This window comes from Stegostoma tigrinum, chromosome 40, assembly GCF_030684315.1.
Source record: "Stegostoma tigrinum isolate sSteTig4 chromosome 40, sSteTig4.hap1, whole genome shotgun sequence".
NCBI lineage: Eukaryota > Metazoa > Chordata > Chondrichthyes > Orectolobiformes > Stegostomatidae > Stegostoma > Stegostoma tigrinum.
In genome coordinates, this window is record NC_081393.1 from 16,278,286 (window position 1) to 16,301,225 (window position 22,940).

At 38.8% G+C, this 22,940-nt stretch overlaps 1 protein-coding gene across 2 annotated transcripts in view; it reads left to right on the forward strand.

Annotated features, from left to right (window-relative positions):
* polb (polymerase (DNA directed), beta) overlaps positions 1–22,940 on the forward strand; it is a 115,092-nt gene that overhangs the window by 90,069 nt on the left and 2,083 nt on the right. For both annotated transcript variants that reach the window (XM_048523111.2, XM_048523112.2), the window contains 2 exons: positions 6,878–6,942; positions 12,825–12,964. In XM_048523111.2, coding sequence (XP_048379068.1) covers positions 6,878–6,942; positions 12,825–12,964 — 205 coding nt within the window. The remainder of the gene's footprint in view (positions 1–6,877; positions 6,943–12,824; positions 12,965–22,940) is intronic.

A 22,940-nucleotide genomic window follows, 5' to 3' on the forward strand; every position in this document is an offset into this window, starting at 1 on the left:
CAAACTGAGCATAGGTGTTCTGCAAAGCAGTCCCCAAGCCTCCGCTTGGTTTCCCCGATGTAGAGGAGGCCACAACGGCTACAGCGGATGCAGTATACTGCATTGGCAGATGTGCAGGTGAACATCTGCTTGATGTGGAAAGTCTTCCTGGGGATGAGGGTGAGGGAGGAGGTATGGTATCACTGTGGATTTCACAAGCTTCAAAATCTCCCCTCCACCGACTGCATCCCAAAACCAGCCCAGCTCATCCCCGCCTTCCTAACCTGTTCTTCCTCACACCTGTCCCCTGCTCCCACCTCAAGCCCCACTCCCATTTCCTACCTGCAAACCACATCCCGCCCCCTTGAGCTGTCCGCCCTCCCCGGACTGACCCATCCCCTCCCTACCTCCCTACCTACACTCACCTCTACTGGCTCCATCCCTGCCTCTTTAACTTGTCTATCTCCTGTCCACCTATCTTCTCCTCTATCCATCTTCAATCTGCCTCCCCCTCTCTCCCTATTTATTTCAGAACCCTCTCCCCCTCTCCCATTTCTGATAAAGGGTCTAGGCCCGAAACGTCAGCTTTTGTGCTCCTAAGATGCTGCTTGGCCTGTTGTGTTCATCCAGCTCTACGCTTTGTTATCTCCTAAAGTTCACATTAATTCATTTCGCAAAATTACATGGTATTTATTCCATGTGTATGAGGACTAATTTCTAGCCTCAATAATCAAATCGGACTGGATTAATTTAAGATATCTGGTTGGAAAGGGCGAGTTGGACTGAAGGGTATGTTTCTGTGCTGTATATCTTTATGATCTAATTAAAAAGCTTTTTCTTAGAGTTTCATCTAACATAGTCACAGTAATCCATACTAGGGCAGAAAAACCACAAGACCATAAGACGTAGGAGTGGAGGTAAGGCCATTCAGCCCATCAAGTCCACTCTGCCATTTAAATCATGGCTGATGGGCATTTCAACTCCACTTCCCTGCACTCTCCCCGTAGCCCTGATTCCTTGTGAGATCAAGAATTTGTCGATCTCTGCCTTGAAGGCATCCAACGTCCCGGCCTCCACTGCACTCCGTGGCAATGAATTCCACAAGCCCACCACTCTCTGGCTGAAGAAATATTGTCTCGTTTCAATTTTCAATTTACCCCCTCTAATTTTAAGGCTGTGCCCACAACTTCCTTGCGGCCACCCCTTCTAAGCCATACATTATCTTGTAAGTTTCTATTAGATCGCCCCTCAACCTTCTAAACTCTAATGTGTACAATCCCAGGATCCTTAGCCGGTCATTATACGTTAAACCTACCATTCCAGGGATCATCTGTGTGAATCTCCGCTGGGCATGCTCCAGGGCTAGTATGTCCTTCCTGAGGTGTGGGGCCCAAAATTGGGCACAGTATTCTAAATGGGGCCTAACTAGAGCTTTATAAAGCCTCAGAAGCACATCGCTGCTTTTATATTCCAACTCTCTTGAGATAAACGACAACATTACATTCGCTTTCTTAATCACGGACTCTACCTGCAAGTTAACTTTTAGAGAATCCTGAACCAACACTCCCAGATCCCTTTGTACTTCTGCTTTACGAATTTTCTCACCATTTAGAAAATAGTCCATGCCTGTATTCTTTTTTCCAAGATGCAAAACCTCACATTTACTCACATTGAATTTCATCAGCCATTTCCTGGACCACTCTCCTAAACTGTCTAAATCTTTCATCAGCTTCCGCACCTCCTCAGTGCTACCTCCCTGTCCACCTATCTTCGTGTCATCGGCAAACTTCGCCAGAATGCCCCCGGTCCTTTCATCCAGATCATTAATATACAAGGTGAACAGCTGCAGCCCCAACACTGAGCCCTGCGGGACACCACTCGTCACCGGTCGCCATTCCGAAAAAGAGCCTTTTATCCCAACTCTCTGCCTTCTGTCAGACAGCCAATCCTCAATCCAAGCCAGTAGCTCACCTCGTTATAACTCTGGAGATAACTCAGCAAATCTGCAAGCACCAGTTGGGAGAGAATCACGTTTAACATTTCAAGACCAATACAATGATTCTTCAAGCTGAAACATAAAGCAGCTAATTTGATTTTCACCATATTCACAAACAGCCACTTCTTCCACCACATTGCTTAGTAGCAGGAGTGTGTGGCCCTCTACAAGATGCCCTGCAGAAATTCACCAAGGCTCCTAAGATAGCATCTTCAAAACCCATAATCTCTTCCATTGAGAAGGAAAAGGCAGCAGGTACATGGGAACAGCACCAGCTGCGAGTTCTCCTCCAAGCCACTAACTTGGAAATCTATCACTGTTCCTTCAGTGTGGTTGGCTCAAAAATTGTGGAACTCCTTTTCTCAAAGCTTTGAGGGTGTCACTACATCTCATGAACTGCAGGCGTTCAAGAAGGCAGCACGCCACCTACTTCTCAAGGGCAATGGCGATGGGCAGTAAATGCTGGCCCAGCCTATAATGCCCACATCCCACCAATAAGTTTGGAATAAGCAGACAGGGTAGCTCAACTTGTGCTGACTACTGCATCCTGTAAGCTGCATTCAGCTCTTGTCATGTACAGTCTCATTTGCAGATTCTATCCACTAACGTGTTATATAACATTCCTTTTGGTTTATGTTAAGTTTATTTGCTTTCCTTCAAAGACTCAATATTTCAAAACATGTCAGTACAAGAGCCACATTAGCCATATACTTAACCAGTGGCTATTTTACTGTTAATGCAGTGGTTTGCGTTCTCTTTCCACCACAGCAAACATTATCCTTTTTAATTAAAGTTGTGTTTTGAGAGATGGCACCAGAAAATAACATTTTGTGATTGAAATAAAAATACAGATCATTAATCTGCTTCAGCGATAGTAACTTCCAAAAGCCAACTAGAATCTACTGAAAAAGAAGAAATTTGCAGGGCTTTGTGAAAAGAGCAATGGCGTAGAGTTCATTGGATGAAGAACCAGTACAGGCTTGATACCACCAAATTGGCTTCGTCCTGTGCTGAGAAATATAGAGAGTCTGTCCTGCATGTGACTCTGGTCCCATACTATATGGCTAACTTCTAATGCTATCAAGTGAATTAAGAATAGGCATTAGGTAATATCTTACCACTGTAGCCTTGATCTCAAGAACAAATATAAAAAACATACATAATCTGGTCATAGTGAGGATGAAAAGCTCATTGGCTGCAGTGTTATTTCAAATTTAATGTTTCTTCCATTTAAGTTACAGTCAACCATGATGTAATTCAAATATGTTTAGTAGCCATTTCTGTTCTTTTCTTCTCAAGATCAGGCAATGGAAATAAAATCCAAGTTGTAAGCTTCCGAATGGCTCAGTTTGTTTGTGTTGTCTTGTTGACTGCAGTACAAATGAGATGGTCCCAGGATCCACAGCCTTGAACCCTTCGTTGTACAGAAGTTGCTGTTTATGAAAGCTGAAATGAAATTTGTGACACCCATCATCAATGAGAGAAAGCTCCTGAGCGAATACGGTTTAGAAACAGAAAGTTGATATTTCAAACTTCTTGTGTTGTGACCCATTGATTCTTGTGCAGGCAACAAGACAACGTTGTTAAGTGTTGAAGAACAGGAGGATAAGAGAGACAAGAGATCCAAATTTCTGAAATATAGTCTTGTTCCTCTGGAACGTAATTTGAGCAGAGCTTCAGAAAGAAACTTTTGTCAGGGCTTTCAGGATGCCGTTGTTTGCTGTTCCAGCTGCTCCCTTTTGTCTCAATATGAAAGATATCTTTTTCTTACGTGGTACAATCTTAAATTTGCAACTCTGTGTGAATTTGGAATTTGTAATTAAAAACTAATGAAAGGGAACATTGGAATGAGTTCATGATTTCCATAAGACTAGCTTATTTGTGCTGACATAAGTTTTTGTTTTATCCGCATGATTGCAGTTACATGTCAAATGTGTTAGCTTTGTCAACTAATTTAATATAGGTTTTAGAGTATTGGTTGTACCAATAGATATAGAACTTTTCCCGTTTTCATCTTTTCAAAATAATTATAGCCATTTTTGGTAGGATTGCTATTCCCTCATATAAAGCCATTTTGTTTTCAAGGTGGACAATGATTTCGTTTTGGTTTGAAATTAGAAAATGCTATTGGAAGGAACACTGTTCCAATTTCATCTGAAAAGAAGCATTGATTGTTAGCAAATGAAATATTACAATTAACTGTCAACATTTAAGAACACAAAAGTGAAATCTGGTGTCAGTCTTCTAAAATTTTACTTGCTCCTTTCACATATTTTCTCCGTTTAATCTGAATGAAATTGTACTAAAGTGCAATGTTTCCATTTCATTTTCCAATATTGTAGTATATTTCTGACAGAAACAATTTGCACATCATTACTTTAAGATGCACACCAGTGATATTGCGAGTTTATTTAATTTGAAAACATTTCCCACAATAGTTTTCACATTGGATTAAAAAAATCATAATGGCATTTTCACTATAATCATCTTCAAATTCCATGGGATACGGGTCAAAAATGAAGTTTGTTATCAAGGAGAGAATTACCTTTTTAATATTAGCAGAGAAGATTATTGAAACAAAAGTGAGGCAAAGGGGGAATTATGTGTTTCTTAATATAGAAAAGCTGAGTTGTATAATCATTAGGTAAGATTGACTTGGATAGAACACTGGGATATCTGGGCTTGATGGATTTCTCTTGAATTCCTAAAGTATTAACATTCTTTAATAAAAGATTGCATTGTCAGCTTTGTCAAGAGGAAATGTTTAGGTGGATCTGATGAAGACCAAACAAACAAGGAATTTCAAGAGACTCCCATGTAAGTCACGGACATTGAAGTTGATCTGCGGGAAGCAAGTGATGATAAAGAATTTGGGACAGGAGTCCACAACTTTCTCTGTGGTTGCCCTTGATGCATATTCCTGATCTCGATTTTTGGAAAGAAATGCTACCCCATAAGTTCCAAAAAACTCTGAAATGGCAAATAACTTAAGCATTTCCATAATTGCACTAAAATTAATATTGTTTGAGAGGGTCCACATTTGTCCTGATTATGCCAGCTGATAACCTTTGCCGACTGATAAGCTGTTTTGAGTGGGCTTAAATTTTTTTTTACAAGTCCTTTTGAATTTTGTAATCATACTCCTGTATCCGTATTTCTGTCTTTGTTTTTGATACTGTGCTTCTCACTTTATAAGAGATACTGTTACTCTTTCGGTGGAGAAACGATCCCGAGAAAGGTACAACAGAAATAATTATAAAAAACCTCTACGCAAAAGTAGAGTGTCCACTGGAGCTTTGAACATTTGTTATATCACAGATTCTTCTTTCTGTTATGAAGTGGCCAGTGAGGATAAAATTAAAGAATAATCACAGAAAGACTTTGTATAAACTGTTTTGTAAAATCCATATTGTTTATTTCAAAGTAAAAGAGGAATTCTATTCACTGAATTGAATGGGGTTAATGGCAACATTTTTGAATGAGCACAGTGTGGCTTCAACTCACTTGAGTAAAAGAAAAATACTGTGGATGCTTGAAACCTAAAACGAAAAAAGAGAATGCTGAAGAAAGTCATTTCAGAGATAGTAGGAACTGCAGATGCTGGAGAATCTGAGATAACAAGGTTTTCTGAAGAAGGGTCTCGGCCCAAAACGTCAGCTTTCCTGCTTCCCTGATGCTGCTTGGCTGGCTGTGTTCATCCAGCTCTACACCTTGTTATCTCTGCTAAAGAAAGTCAACAGGTCATGTAGCATCAATGGAGAGAGAGACAATGTTAACATTTCTAGTGTCGAGTGTGACTGTTCTTCAGAAGGAAAGTGAAGACATACTGGACTCAAAATATTAACTGTGGTTGCCAGACCTGCTGAGTTTCTCCAATGTTTTTTGGCTTCAACTTGCTGTTAAATTGCAAGTTCAAGCTGCATGTTAAATTGCAGTGAGCATTCCATTGTGTTTTTGCAATAAGCTGAGAGATATAAGCCAGATTTAAACACTTTGGTTTGCATTGCATCGTATCTTTTCATTAATAGACATGTTATTTTATTCCACGACTTGTGAAATTTGCAGTCTGATTTGCAAATCAGCAGTCATGCCTTGACAAAAACTAAAGTTGTTCACAACCAACATAAAATAACGAATAAAGTTACATGAATACACTCAAAACTATCAAAATAAATACAAAGAATGAAGCATTTATTGCCTGATCTTGAACTATGTGTGCTGAGCTTCTTTTTCTGCCTCTAGCACCTGTAACTAGGTTGGGAAAAGTACGCAAGAGAGGACTAAAATAGTCAACCAGTTTTAGTCATTTTAAAAAATTTCTTCCTCTTTGGGGTTGTCCATCGCCAACTCAGCAACTTTCATCTGTTCTGTATTAATATATTTTACAAATCTACCTCACGGTTGCACTGACTCAAGGCCACTTGCACATCAGGTTTCAAAGCCAGTTTCCACTAGTTGTTCCCACTGACTTTGATAATCTTTCTGCATCTGATTGTAAAGAATCACATGGGGAGACTTCAATCACAAAAATGCAGCGTTGATATTTATTGAAATGTTATTTCGTTACTGTGCTGTAGTTGCCCTATAGACTAAATAATGGCACTTTGTGAGTGGTACCCTTCAATGTGCCTAGGTAACTGCAAAAATCATGACGGGCAACTTCCAGGGAAGTTCTAAAAAGGGGTCATTGGACTTGAATCATAATTCTGTTTTCCGTCCTCAGGTGCTGCCATACTTGCTGAGTTTCTCCGGAATTTCTGTTTTTATGTTAAGAAAGTGGCATTCTTTTCTGAGATACAGACGTGATGGGCAAAATGAGATTCCTCCTGTGCGTTATTATTCTCTCATCTCTGGAGCCATTGTGTTTCACCAACTGTTTCTTTGCCTTTCCTTCTTCAACAGGGTGTTTGCCGATTGCCAGATGATAGTGATGGTAGTGATTATCCCTTCAGGAGAATTGACATTAGGTAAGTTAATTTATCCGATATTTGTAAATTCTCAAAGTCACTCAGAATGCTACTCCCTCAACTGTCACCTGTCCGATTAATGTGGTCAACACCCCAAGATAGCAGTTTGATAACTTATGCTTTATAAAGTAGCTCAATGTTGTAAGGTCTTTCTTTTTGCTAGCTTTTCTTTTGCACTGAAAAAGTTGTAATCATTCCACTTTTTCACCTGTTAGTTAGGAACCATGTGCAATATAAACTGACAGCAGGTGCAGAATATGGATGGTTGCCAAGGAATAATGAACTGAGTAGTTAACTTGGATACCATATTATTCTCCACATTAGGGAAATTATGTTTGTGAGGTAGCTGGAAGTTCATTTTCTGCTTTAAACTTGTTACAAGTTGCTGAATAAACCTTCTTAGCAAAAACATATGGTTTGTTTATAATGAGCTGTATGTCGCTTGAATGCTGTTGTACTCTGTCTTTTTTGTTTATTTTCATTTTGTTTAGAACTCCTCAGCTTCGCTGTTTCCCCTCTCTCTTGAGCTGTGCGTTTATTTATTGTCTTCTAAATCCATAGAATTGTGGAAGTTTATCACATTATTTATTAATCTCAAAATGTTATTGAGGCTTTTTTGTGATTTTATTTAGACCCTAGGAATTGTACAGTTGAACCCCATGAATCATTTTGCTTGGTTGTACCCGTTTGCAAAGTTTTGAGGTGTGGACACTGTATTCTCACTCTCTGTTTTTTTCTCCCAGAATGTAGTAACTTGCACTTCTCCATGACAAGTTGTACTGGCCAGCTGTTTAATCATTTCACTAAATTTTGCTGTTCCCAGAGCATTTTTTGTGTTTGCAGGTTTTCTACTTTTTCTGTAGTTTGTTCCTATTTTCCTGTGTTCCTTTTCCTTGATGGCTGAAGGTGATGACTCCCTCACAGCTCGTGTTGCTGATAAAAATATGTATAAGACAATGACTTTAGCACTAATTCACTCTTTACTGAACTGGATTTAGAGGCTCAATTTTAAATCCAGTTTTATTTTCAACAAAAGGGCAGAGGCTAAACTTCAGCAGGAAACTAAGAGATAGGGATTCAATCTCATTCCTTTTGCTTCTTGTCTGCACTTACTTCAGAGATGGTTTCCGTTAAATTAATCTAATAATTCTAAACTAAAAAGGCAAATTCTACCTTGCATAGATTCTTTGCATGGACTTCAGGAACTTAATGTCATTGTAGTGTGATTCTGCATTTTGCACTTCAAGGAAGTTGCAATTTAAGTTCTTAATCAATATTCAGCTAATTTGATATGGTACAATTGACCTCAGTGCTTGTAAGGGGAGAACATTTATTAAGAGCTGTGCCTATTCCTGCTGAAGATTATGGATGACAGGAAAAAAAACAGGATCTGGCTGAGTCTTCATGTCCTCCCACATAGCTAATTGTCCTGCTTGGACTAATTATCAAGATTATGTGAACAATGGTTATTTGGATGTGGTTCAAAATAGTTACTGGGGTCTATGGAATTGTAATCCAGTATTGCCTTCAGAAGTAAAGCGGAGGTTGGTGGGGTCACATGGAGAGAATGCAGAAAGGATGCCAAAAGGGAAATTCATAATCCTGTATGAAACCAACATGGAGCTGAATTTATATGAACCTAATTTTCAGGACTAAGCAAGGTCCTTATTTTGATGCCTATGGCTTTTTGCTGTATGTAATTGATAATTCCCAATTGACAGTTGTCAAGGTTGATTTGTAACTTGTACATTGAATAACATGTAGCTACGACGTTTTGTTCAATTGTTCCTAATTTGACATCTGATTCTTTTTAGTTTGTGTTTTCACATAGCCATTCAAATATGAGATTGATGGTGGTCTTGTATTTGGTGTCTTGTGATGAGATGAGATGCTTCATGTGGGTGGCCTCCAGGAGGAAAAGTAAAATGAAACAATTAGCCTGACATTGGCAGTTACACTTCAGTTTGTATCAGCTGTGTTTATGGGGATGCCTGGGCCGTTGGTCACAATAGTTAGCAGGAACAGAAGAGTTTTTTTGTGGATTGGATTTTGGATCATTCTCTTATCTCCAAAACTAGATATCTTACTCCAAATGGGAAGTATGCTGGAATTTAAACTCATATAGCGCTTCAGGCCAGTGGAATCTATAAGGCTGAAGGGTTATTAATTGCCACCAAAGTTGCCTTTGTGAGAGTTGCAGGGTCAGTGTCCTGGAACTGGAAGTGCAAAGCATTGTGGGATGCTTAGAGATACAGCAATCAAGAAGAAGGCACCAGCTTCTCCAGGGCAACCATTGACCGGCAATAAATATCAACCTTGCAACATCATCTGGGGAAAAAAAAGCTTGACCTTTTAACTGTGCTAAATAACAATCTTAGTCAACAATTTAGCTGTATAAAGTTTGAGTCACTCCACGATGTTTATACTGAGACCCTTCTAATAGCCATTGAATAGTGTACAAAGCACAGTTTCTGCCAGATCACTGATTGCTCTCTCATCACTAATTCTGTCTTCTCTATTACAGTATCTTTTTGTCTGTTCCTATTGATCTATTTGATACTTTGGTCCTGGCTCTAGGATCTTGCCTTCAAAGCTGCAAGTAAAAGTATATTGATTTGCACATTGTTTCTCTTCCCCATCTAGTTCTTTTATCATCATTAGTTGTCGCAGTTTCTTAAGTTTACTGTTTTTTAAACTCTGTATATTCCTTAGCATTTAAAACCCAAAATTAGCATTGCCTATTTACTCATCTTTGATTTACCTTGATCTTTCCAAATTCACGAAATGTTGTGGAATCTTCACCATGTCTTGGCTTATCAGCCCCATTTCTGATAAAAATCTTCTGGACGTTCACGTATCCCTTTTGTTTTTACTCAGTGGAGCTTATTTAGAACCCTTCTCTTTAAGTTTTCTGATTTGCCTGCCTTTTTCCATTTCTGTCTGATATGTTAACAAAATTACCTGGTTAGTATTGGATAGTGTTCTATAATTTTACAAAATAATTCAATAATTAGTAATAGTTAGCATCTTTGAGCTGGCTTAGTTTTACCACTCATGACTGTGAATTAAGTATATCTTATCTGTGGCATTAGCCAACGGTTCTAATACTCCTGAGCAAATCTCTCATCTTTTTCATAAGTGACTGTGTGGTCTGTGTGGTCTTTGTTTGTTCATTTTAAAGCCATTAGTTCAAGCAGAGTTGAGTTTGGGATGGCAGTTTGTCATTATAAAACATTGCAAATCCTTTTGAGACACTCAGTTATAAACTGTACTTTGTGTTTCTAAATTGTCTAAGTTTTGTTCATCTTGCTGAAAGGGATCAATTCACATAGGTTAACAGTGGTTAGTTTCAGCTCATTTTCTAAGGATTGAGCTCGTACAGCTAAAGTATTCTGAAATTTCAGGTGATAGTTGCTCATCAAAGATAGAGGAGTGATCTCCATGGAAAATGGGTCAAAATCCTGGAATTCCCTTCCTAATAGCATTGCAGGTCAACCTACAGCAGGAGGACTGCAGCGGTTCAAGAAGGTAGCTCACCACCACTTTCTCAAGGGCAACTAGGGATGGGCAAGAAATGCTGGCCAGCCAGCGACACCCACATCCCACAAACAAATAGAAAAAAAAGTGTACCTCTCTTCAACTGTTTCTGCTTATTCAAAGTGTTGCTTCTTGAATGTGAGCACTTGCAATGTCTAATTGCCTGATTATTCAATCAGAAAGCTCACAGTTTCAGGCAATAAACAATCTCCTAAATTGACAGTAAGGGAGGGGGAGGTAGCACTGCTCATTGTGGCGCTGTTATTGGATGCAGTTTGCGATTCATTTCAATGTGCCTCAGTTTCTAGTTTATTTTCATATGATAATTTTCACAAGCCTCGTTTGATAAACGAAAAATACTCCCAATTCTTCTATTATCCTGTCCCCTAAAAGGGACTAGGCAGTTCGCCCACTCCTGGCAGAGTTTATCCAATTCCAAAACAAAGTTAATCTTTTTTTTAAATGGACAAGAAACTTATAAGTGAGCGACAACTGCTCTGGAGTAACACTGTAGAATAACCAGAAATTAACTAAGCAGAGAGATTGAATCATAATGCATCTTCACTGGGCCACAAATAACCGGTCATTAGAATGATTGCTGAAATAGAGAAGGTGGTTTGAATGATAAAGTAGGACTTTTTAGTGTGCGGATGCTGGGAATGAGTGAGTTTACCCAAATGTGATCTTTTGTTGAATGCTTGTGGAAGATAAACCAAGGAAATGTCAAATGGCGCAGTCTGTTGGGCAGATGTGGATTCTTGCATTTAAGATATTTCTAATGACCCTATTAGAAATACCTAGATTTATAGTCAACTTTCCCCAAACTAATGTAAATTTAACGTGTATTTTGCTTTTATGTCTAGATATTGTTTAATGGTGCACTATCATGCTTTATTTTCAGTTTTGTATATCAGCTCAGATTGCTGTGTGTTCCCCATTGTGGTTTAGGTTTTGTCTTTGTTTAGCCTAAGCACGGTAGACCTCCCATACTGCCAATCTTGGTTCTTCCCATTCACATCAGAACAGAGTCTCCAATTGAAGCCATGGACTGACTACTTCTCTCAACCCCGGTACAACAAGCAATTTTCAATTTAAAGTCAACTGAAAACAGCTTGATGTGCATTCTTTTTTAAATAAAAAGTGACATTTTGCTTAAATGAAGGTTATGAAATTCTAACCATTATGATTAGAAAAATTGCCTATATTTAAGAGGCATTCTGCTATTTTATTAAGGCTTCTGTTGAATTGCCTATGTGAAGACTGTGACTGATTTAGATTACCCTGCCACTTTATCTAGTAACCTCTTAAATAAAATATGCTTTTATTTGCTTTTGGCCCCTCCATATAGTTTTCAAATCATGTCATACATATTACTTGGCTCTAACTGATTATATATCTACTTCAACACAACCGATTATATATCTATTTAGTTGACCAGTTTAGAGTTGTTAAACAATAATTTAGGCCACAGGAAGTTAAACATAATTGCCACAGTTTCCGGTACAGGTTAACAAGGCAATCCTGAATTAAATATTAATGTGATGATTTATGCTTAATTTTATGTAATTTTGTTGGTAACCTCTTCTGACTGTAATCTGTAAATTCAGAAGTGGCAATATGTTATGGAGAGTATGAGCACTGCTCTGTTAAAAACCTCATTCTGAAATAGATCATGGGGTGAAACTTACTTCACATCTAGTCCATGATACTTCCCTTTATTTAGTCTTTGTCCTTGATGTATGCATTTTGAATATATTCTCTGTTCGGACTAGAACGTTTCTTTGTCTATTCAGTCTTGGAGCACCGTGCCCATATTTGTGAAAATCACCTGCAGGTGTTACTTACTCTGGTTGTATCATTGAAGTCAATGATTACGTATCAAACGTTCAGAAATGATGCTGAAGAGGATGCAACTATGCCTCAGAAGGAACTTTGGGTTGTCTCTGTTTTCAATCTTGAAAGTTGGTTCCAGATGCCGGTATTTCAAAATTAAACAAATTATGTATTTATCCAGCCTTCCATGTGACTCACTTTGGCCAAGTTTGGGGTTCAAACACTCTGACGACCCAGTATTGTTTTAAGATAACAAGGAGTGGAGCTGGATGAACGCAGCAGGCCAGGCAGCATCAGAGGACCAGGAAGGCTGACGTTTTCTGAAGAAGGGTCCAGATCCGAAACGTCAGTTATCCTGCTTCTCTGATGCTGCCTGGCCTGCTGTGTTCATCCAGCGCCACTCCTTGTTATCCCAGACTCCAGCATCCTACTATCTCTGAGTCAATATTGTTTTAACTTGTGTCTATTAAATTTGGAATCTCACTGCTGACTGTGCATTTCTCCTGTTGCAGGCTAATTCCAAAAGATCAGTATTTCTGCGGTGTGCTTTATTTCACTGGCAGTGATCTTTTTAACAAGAACATGAGGACCCAAGCACTAGAAAAAGGCTTCACATTGAATGAGTACACAATTCGTCCTTTGGGAAGCACAGGTAAGAACTGAATGATATTGGAAACTTAATGTTTTTACAGAGTTTGCCTGCTGACTAAATCAACCAAACTGACGAAGATTCCTTCTTTATTAACTGGGTTAAATGAAAAGTATGTATCTAGTTTGGAATTAAATCACTAAAATTCTAATATCATTTGATTACATTTCAGAAATACTTCCGAATGGAAGAACTTTGCTAAATAAATGTTAAAGTTGGACATTGTCACCCTGATGGAATATTTACAACTTCAGTTACTTTTTTTCCCCTTCAGAGGGCTGAGGCTTGTATATCTGAAGAAAAGTTAATCAATGTATATCCAAATGCATGTACTAGGCTTTACTTTGTTGCAGTTTTGGAAGCATGGCAACGAAACATCGTGAAACTCCACTTTTTTTTTCTTCTGTCAAAAAGACTTGGTGCTTTAGAAACTGAAATTCACGCAAATAGTGTATTTCTTCTTGAGGTCTCATTTTGTGCAGATAATTAGTCACAAACTGGAATAATACAACTTAATCTTGTTCTTGGCCAATGTACTTTCTCCCAGTCTGATAAATAACTGCTCACTGCTACAAGCTGCTTTTGTCCCTTGGTAAATTTAACTTCTACACTGCCACCATCCTTTTTGTTGAGAAAAAGCTGAGAATGCCTCTGTCCAAATCCCACCTGCTCTAAGCATGTCACATTGATTGATTGAAAAATATAAAATCCAATACAGGAGAGTTCTTTGGTGCAGTGTTAGTTTTCCTATCTCTAAGCCAGAAGGCCCAGGTACAAGTCCCATCTGCCTCACATGTGTACCATGATATCTGATTGGTTTTTAAAAAAAGTCTTTAAATCCAACAACGAATTCAGGGAAAGGAATAGAAGTAAATACTGATAAAATGAGATTAATAGGAAGTGGGAAGAGGCTTGCGAGCTATGCAAATGCTAGCATTACCAGGTGGGCTAAATGTTCTGTTTTTCAGCTGTAGGTGTGACTTTTCTGTTAAGCAGTATATTGAAAGTAAGTTGAGTTCAAATGACTGAAAAAGACAGCATCTTCAGTGTTTCTTTGTTCAAGTAAATCTTGAACTCAATAAACTTGTCTTTCTGTGGTTTGCTGTGTTTTTCATTATGGTGTAAAAGAAGTTGTATCTTAAGAGTCTATGATTGCTTGACTTTGGTGCACTGGATGGTGAGAAATTATTTGTTTCGTAGTTGGTCAGAATTTATAGTGAGTGTCACTGGTGAATTGTGCAAATCATCATTTAATTGCTGGCAGTCAAGACCATGTTAGTGGTTCAAAAATGTATCTTCGTACATGTGGCAAGAAAAAGTCACCTTCTAGCTCATTACTCTTCTAATGTCAGAACTGAATTTTTGAATTGATTCCAGGTTATTGACTCTTTCTTCAGCCTGTGTACGACATAAAATTTCTCTTTGAAGAGCAATATGTGGAAATGCCTGGAGTTTGTGATTTTCAGCCATTATAGAACCATAACAGCCAAAGTCTTTGCAATACTTTCCTAAATTTAGAAGTCTTAAACAACTCCTGGTGTCAGCCTCTGCCCCATTTCGTAACAAGTGAGCCACAATTGCAGTGGGACATAAAATAAGATTGATAGTGGCAATATCTAATTATACTATTTAAGTGTGTGTGTATAGTGGCATTCCCATGGCAGTAACTCTTAGAATTAGGGGATGTATAGAATCACAGAACCCCTACAGTGCAGTTAAAGGCCACTCAGCCTATTGGACCTGCACTGACTGTCTGAAGAGCATCCCATCCCCACCCTATCCCGTAATTCCCACATTACCGCAGTTAATCCACCTAACCTGCTCATCCCTGGACACAATGGGGAAATTTAGCATGGCCAGTCCACCTAACTGCAGATCTTTGGACTGCAGGAGGAAACGGGAACACCCAGCTCAAACTCTCACAAAAAAAGGAAGAACATGCACACTCCACATAAGGCTGGCATTTTTCCTGGGTGCCTGGTACCATGAGGTAGCAGTGCAAACCACTGTGCCACCAATTTGTGTTTTGTTTAATTATCAGATTTATGACATAAGCGTGATACAAACAATGAATGTGGCACTTGCAACAAATACATGCTTTTAATTAGACTTAAAATTATTTAAAATTTGCATTTGTAGTAGACTTCATTATTGTCGACGAAAAATCAAAACATTGAAGGCCTGTAGTATTTTGATCTTAGTCCGATACATTTGACAGTGAAAAGAATCTTCTTTTGACAAAATCAGTTCAAAACTTTCACATTTACCAATGGCCTATCTTTATTTTAAAAAATTCTATTCAGACTGCAGACCAAAGACAAGTAATGCTGTAATGGCCTCTTTAAATTCTCAATCAAGGTGTGAACTCAGAATTCCATGCTTAGGTAATTGTTGCTTTTGAAACTGAGCCAAGCATTCATAATGACATAACGATCGTCTTTGGGGAAATATCAAACACTACCAGTTGTTGCTACTTTTATCTAAGCTGTCAGTCAAAACAGTCCACCAGAAAGGTATTTTAGAAACTGTTTCAATGACAGCTACAGCTTGTTTTTTTCTTAAAACTGATTGAGCACAGCATTGAAAAAAAACTCCAGACCAAGTCAGTGTACTAGCCATATTTGCCCTTCAAGTATGTTTACATCTGCTCCAAGAGATTGTATTTCTGCAAAGTGTCGATCTGAAGAAGAATTATATTGGACTCAAAACGTTGACTCTGTTCTTCCCTCCACAGATGTAGCCAGACCTGCTGAGTTGTCTGCCACTTTCTGGTTTAACTTAAGATCTCCAGCACCTGCAATACTTTGTTTTTTGTCTGGTTTAAATGGCCCCTGCTGAGTTTGTGTTTCCTTACTTGTGTGAATCACACCCTGCTTTCCAGCTGTGCAAAAGTCTGACCGACCTGTCTACCCTTCATTAGTATGGTTGGCCTGGTCATTGTCATTTTTCAGTCAACCTTTATGACACACCTCTGAAACAGATAAGACTTGAACTGTGGCCTCCTGTTTCAGAGGAAGGAACACTACCATTAGAGCCTCTGGCCTGGTCATTATTTACAGGTTGGGAATAACTTGTACCTTCTTCCTATTTGAACGCCTGGTCTTCCCTTGAACCTTGAGGAACAGAATGACTGAAGCTTGTTGTGGGGCTGAACTTATGACGGGTCATGTGATCCTCTTCATCTCTCCATTTCATCTGAGAGAGACAGTGCCAAGACATAAGAATGCTGCAAACCTCACTTGTGACAAGGGGCATAGACCTCTCAAAAGTGGGATTCAGATTCTCCATCTCACAGAAAGGCTGAAAGGAAGTTTTGCAGACAGCGTTGATACTAGATAACAAAGTGTAGAGCTGGATGAACACAGGCCAAGCAGCATCTTAGGAGCACAAAAGCTGATGTTTCAGGCCTAGACCCTTTGTTAATTTGAAACCTCAGTGTGATGTGTGTTTATCAGAGGTATCCAAGGATATGGGGCAATGCTGGGTTTGTGCATTTAGGTCACGTCGGCTGTCATCTCATTGAATATCAGCAGAACAGATTCAAGGAGCTAAATGACCAACTCCTATTCCAATGATCTTACTCATGCTGAGAAATACTAGAAGTCAGAATTAGGTACACTTCCGCAGTGAAATGTTAATTGTCATAATCTTGCACAAGCTACTCCATACTGCCTTGAGCTTTCATTAAAAACTATCTCATTTGTTATTTAATATTTCTGTTTTTGATAGTTTAGTGTGCATGATAAAAGGTAGAACTATCTTTCAAAATTTCTGTACTACAAAAACAGCTTACCGTGGAAATACATGTAAGACCTTAATTAGACTATTGCCGTGGTTTTCCAGAGTTAGAATATTAATCGCTGCTTTTATTCACAACATGTTAGCCAATTTTAGTTTGGCTTTCCTACCGAAAAAGGATTGAACTAATTCATGAAAATATGTTAAGCGTCTCAGAGTTCTACCTCTGGTACCTCATACAGCAATTACATTTAACAGATAAATCAGAAGCATGAGTGTCACATGCTAACAGCTTGCCAGTGTTCAACGAAATGAGAAACAAGCAGGCAGAGTGAAGAAATTGTTTCCAGCATAGACTGCAAAATGAGCAGAAGGTGAGAGTAGAATGTTTGACCATATGTTTATTCCTCATGTTCAGTCATTGGACTTCAGATGGTAGTTCAGAAGACTGCAATTGTGAAAAGGTAGATTTGAGAAATTTTTGTAAATTTGGGGAGGCTGAAGGGGTTAAAAAATCAGCTGTGAGGACTCAATGTTCCTGCCTGGTACTCCGGTGGTTAGTTTCCCTGACCCAAGAAATCACAGCTTCTTCATTATTCTTTTATTCAAATAAATCTTGTCGTGAATGCTTTAAACTTGTTCTACTGTACTGTGGTCAGAAGTCACATGACACCAGGTTATAACCCAACAGGGTATGATTTCAGATAAACCTGTCGGACTATAACCTAGCATCATGTCACTTCTGACTTTGTCTGCCCAAGCCCAACACTGGCACATCCACATGACTGCTGTACTGTGTTATGTTTTTGATAATGGTGTAAACATTGTGAGGTGGGGAGTAAGAAATTACTGGTTTTATAGAGGTCATATTGGTGCCGTATTTCAAGTTTTAACGTAATTGCAAAGAGTCAAGATCATGCTGAAATTTCCAGAATTTATCCTCCTATATAAATGAATTCCTTGTCAACCACTTTTCTAGTGTCAAGTTAGAATTGAGCTTCCAATTTTGCACTGATGACAGGCTTTGAAATCTGTCTTCAACCTCACTTGTGAGGTTTTCGTAAAAATGTAAAAATCAAAGAACTGTTCTTTGAAGAGAAAGTTGAGGAAGATAGTGATTCACAGTCACTATAAATCTTAAGCCTATCCAGAACCTTGACATTAGACTTCTGTCAGATTTCAGTTAGCTCGATGGTTAGGGTGTTAATGGTGACAGACACACCCTGACCTGGCTGAGTTTAGATTTAGGGCCTGTAATGTTGTCGTGAACCCTTGGCATAAGCTGTGTTTCAGCAACACGTTCATAATCACAATGATACCTAGGGAAGAGAAGAGCACAAGAAACATGCAAGCAAGATCAGGGGTTTATTGCAGGTTTTTACTTTTAAATTAGCATTTTTTAAAAAAGTAAAAACTATTTGAGTATCTATTTGTTACAAAAATAACATCTTGCTTACAATAATAAACGAGTAGACTGTGACCAGGGAATAGGAAACCTTGGAGTAGATTTTGAGCTTTCTTACAGTTGGTGGGACAGGGAAACTAGAAATTGCAGATGATAATTTGTGAAGACTCATTCATCCCGATTAGTTGTTATACTGGCGTCACAGGCAGGTGAAATAGTTTTCTACCAATTTACAACAGGCGTACAATATCCCAACTTTGGGAAACCACCAATGCTACCAGCAAGGATTTGCAAGTATTGTAAGAATAAATGGACTTCTCTCTTTTGGTCCTTTTCACAATTCAGCACGTATAGATATCTTTGCTTCCATATTTGATTACTTTTTGGATGCAGAAGTGCTCCAGCAGCTACCAAAAAATTGGAAGTCTCCGTAGTCAAACTGTGAATACTTACCTTTTGTGTGAAAAATGTCAGAGATTTGTGCCAAAGATTGGAGGTAGAATCGCAAAGAGGTACAAAATTCTGGCACTGCAGAACATACTGAGCTGCATCCAGACAATGTTGCAGTTTTATTTAAAAACTGAAAAAACTGCGGATGCTTTAAATCAGAGACAAAAACAAAGTTGCTGATAAAGCCTAGCAGGTCTGGCAGCATCTATGAAGGCAAAAACAGAGTTAACATTTTGGGTCTGGTGACCCTTCCTCTGCTTTTTCCTTCACAGATGTTGCCAGACCTACTGGGATTTTCCAGCAACTTTGTTTTTGATGCATTTTTATTTACCCATGATTGATATGTCAGGTTTTCGGAACTTTGTCATCTCTGAAATGCACCAGTATTAAGATACAGCTTTGAGAAAGTGTTTCTTTCTGAGCTCATAGCTCTTTGGTTTCAACAAACCAAACTTAGGGCGGCACGTTGGCTCACTGGTTAGCACTGCAACCTCACAGTGCCAGGAACCCAGGTTCGATCCCAGCCTCAGGCAACTGTCTGTGCGGAGTTTGCACATTCTCCCCGTGTCTGTGTGGGTTTCTTCCGGGTGCTCCACTTTCCTCCCACAGTCCAAAGATGTGCAGGCTGGGTGGATCGGCCATGCTAAATTACCCGTAGTGTTCAGAGGTGTGTGGGTTATAGGGGGATGGGTCTGGGTGGGATGCTGCGAGGCACGGTGTGGACTTGTTGGGCCAAAGGGCCTGTTTCCACACTGTAGGGAATCTAATCTAATCTAATCAAAAACAGAAACACTCAGTTCACAACTGCTCATTAATTTATAATTGCTTTCAATCAAAAGCCTTTCCTGAATAAATAAATAAGGTAGTGGTAAAAAGGACTTTCAGGACCTTCTGCCCAAACTTGATTTTAAATATACCAGAATGTTGTCAAAATATTGCACTGTTTTACCTTTTACGCACACATGGTGCATAAAGATCATAAACAAATAGTTTTCTTCACTATTTTCAGACTTTGTTAAAATAACAGTTAAAATATTTTATAATTGAGTGAAGAGCTCTGAAATTTATTAAATGTGGCTTGGCCAATGGTATTCTTAAACTGAATTCAAGAAGTGGAACGCCTCTTAATATTCATGCATTTTCCCATTTGCTTCCCTATCAGAGGAGTTAATATTGCGTTGCTACCTGAGAATGTTCTTCAGTGTATTTTTGTCAGTGGAAGCATATGCTAACAAGAATTTCAGCCTATGCAGATAAGGTTTTGAACTCGGAAATACCCTTCAATACATGATGAAAATTATTCCTCCAAGTGCAAGTAGCAGGGTTCTAGTGGAGAAATATGTACTTGTTTCTCAGAAAAGATATGATGCACACCTGGCCAGGTGGGAATTACAGAATGAGCTTCCTGAATATCATTGCAAAAGCAGTTAAAATTATAGTTTGCCACTAATTAGCTAATGATGTGAAAGACTGTCTGTTTCTCTGAAGGGATTCAAAAGTATTGCAGGTGTTGTATTAAACAATGTCAAAGCATCAATAAACATGTTAACTAATTTATGTCATGTTTTAACAAAATGTAATAAATTCACGTACATAATTTAAGAAATTTAAACCAACCTTTTAGGTGTCTTACCAAAAATATCAGCCCTGTTGTTTGAAAATTATTTCCACTGGTTTCTGATGCTTCTTGAATGTTGAAATTGAGCCTGAATTTTCTTAATTGTGTTGCCTTATTTTGCAAGCATATGACACAAGTTACAAAGCATTGCTTACCCAATCACAGTTTCTTATTTTGCCTCCTCTTGTTTTTGTCTCCAGTGGGTCTAGATGTTTTTCTATCACAACTTTTTGTCTTCATCGGTTAATGTGTAGTATTGCAGTCAGAGATTCTCAGAATTAGCAAGTTTTGAGAAGATTTTTAGCTCAGGTTGAGGTTCTGGATGTGAGTTTGCTCGCTGAGCTGGAAGTTTAGTTTTCAGACATTTCGTCACCATTCTAGGTAACATCATCAGTGAGCCTCCGATGAAGCTTCATCGGAGGCTCACTGATGATGTTACCTAGAATGGTGACGAAACGTCTGAAAACTAACCTTCCAGCTCAGCAAGCAAACTCACATCCAGATTTTCAGAATTCTATGTCAATCCTCACTCCATTGACCTGGACAGTCCTCACCTACCCTACATTCTCACTTATCACCATCCCTTAACCTAATGCATAGTTGTGATCATCCCACAACTGTGGAACCTATTTCCATCAATTCATGCTTTCCTTCTACATTCCAAGTCTTGAACATCGGGTAGATAAGGAAAATCTTCCGAACTCAAAGATCTTTTGAGGCCAATTGCCTGCTGCAAAGATAACTTGAAGAAGCTGGGACTTCTTCCTGAAGAGAAGTCTGAAAGGAGAATTGAAATAATTTTGTTAGAATTTTTCAATGTTGAGAGTGAGCTGAATAGAGTAAACTGATGTGCAAAAGAAGCAAGGGTGATATTAAAACAAATGTTTTCATTCAGCAAGAAGTTAGGAGATAGGCTGCACTGCTTGGAAGTGTGGTTGGAGACAGGTTCAGCTGAGACAGTCAAGAAGGCTTTCAGTGATTATTTGGATTGGAAAGGTGTGTTGGGGTGTGGTGAAAAGACAATATTGGTAATGATGTTATCACTTGGTAAAGATGCCCATTTGAAAAGCTGGTTCATGCACAGCAGGCCAGTCACCTTTTGCATCAAGCAATTGTGACATAGCAATTCTATGAACGATTTCCTCTTCTACTTTATCTAACTTCAAAATTGTCTGGCACAGAGTCTTTCAGGAGAGGAGTGCATTTTTTGGATTTTAATGTGGCAGACATCTGACCAAATCACAGGCATGATTTTGTCTCTGGAGTTCTGCATCTGGAGGACTGAATCTTAAAATTTACCCCTCACACTCATAATTAGCTGATCATCTCTGTGAAATTCAGGCAAATAGTTAGAGGTGTTGCCTTGTCCTGCCTCTATTTTACTTTTTATTAAATGTTATTTTCTTAGCTTCCTTACTTTTGTCCAGCAAGCACTGTGTTGCCAGGACTTCTCAAAGATACAAGCTTAGGTTAAAGTATCTAGCCCTGTGATCGTATCAGTTATGCTTAAAAGTTCCTTGAATGTATGAACAAGGAGCAAGAAGAGGCTACTCGATCGTCCCATCTGCTCTGCTATTATATAAGATCATGGATAATTTGATTTTAACCTCAACTCTACATTCCTGCATATCCCTGATCATTTTTCCTCCCCTTGGTAATAAAAATTCTCACCATCTCTCATTTAAACATATTTTAAAATTCTGCATCCACTGCATTTGGAGGAAGGAAATTCCTCAGACTCTCAATCCTCTGAGGGAAAAGTGTTTCCTCATCTCTGTTTTGGGGAGAAAGCAGGAAAGTGAAGTTGGGATTATCAGATCAGTCATGATCTCATTGAATGACAGAGCAGACTCAGTGAGCTGAATGGCCTATTTCTACTGTGTCTTATGGTCTTAAGGAGCTAACTCTTTTTTTCAAACTATGATCTCTAGTTCTAGATTCTCCCACAAGAGAAAACATGTTTTCAAAATTCATAACTCTGCAGAAGCGGGTACTCGGTCACTGAGTCATCCTTTATTTACACAGGAGAGTCCTTGACACTGATCCAGTTTCCCCAGCACCAGCTTTCAGAGTAAACAGAACCTCTGACACTTCTCTTCTTATCAGCCCAGGTTCCCTGATTGGACCAGATTAACAGCCCCAATCAGGGAACTCATTCTCTGAGGTCTACCTGGCTGACCTCATTACAATCACCAAACCCTCAAACTCTTTCATGTTTCATTTAATTCACCTCTGAATCTTCTGCATTCCAGAAGATACAGGCCAAATCTGTCTATCTTTCCTCATAAGGCCATCTACTCTTTACAGGTTTTAATCCAGTAAACCTCTAAACTGCTTCCAACACATTGACATCCTTCACTAAGTACTGAGACCAGTACTATACACACTACTTTAAATGTGGTCTTACCAATGCAATGTTTAACTGAAGCATAATCTCCCTACTCTTGAATTCAATTCCCTCACCAAACAATATGACATTCTATTAGCTTTCCTGATTCCTTACTTTACCAGTACACAAACCTTCTGTGGTTCATACATTAGGACACGCAGATTTCTCTGCGTCTCAATTCACCTCAGAATATGTTTCTGCTGTCAGCTGAATTGATAGTGTACATTTCTGATGCTTAAGATGGACTCAATGAATTAGATGTCTTGATTGAGCCTTTCATATCCTTCATTCTTCAACCAATTCCATGGTTCTGTATGACAGCAATGAATCATACTTTAGTTGTAATCGGGAGGTCTAGGAGTTGGCTGTCATGATGGGA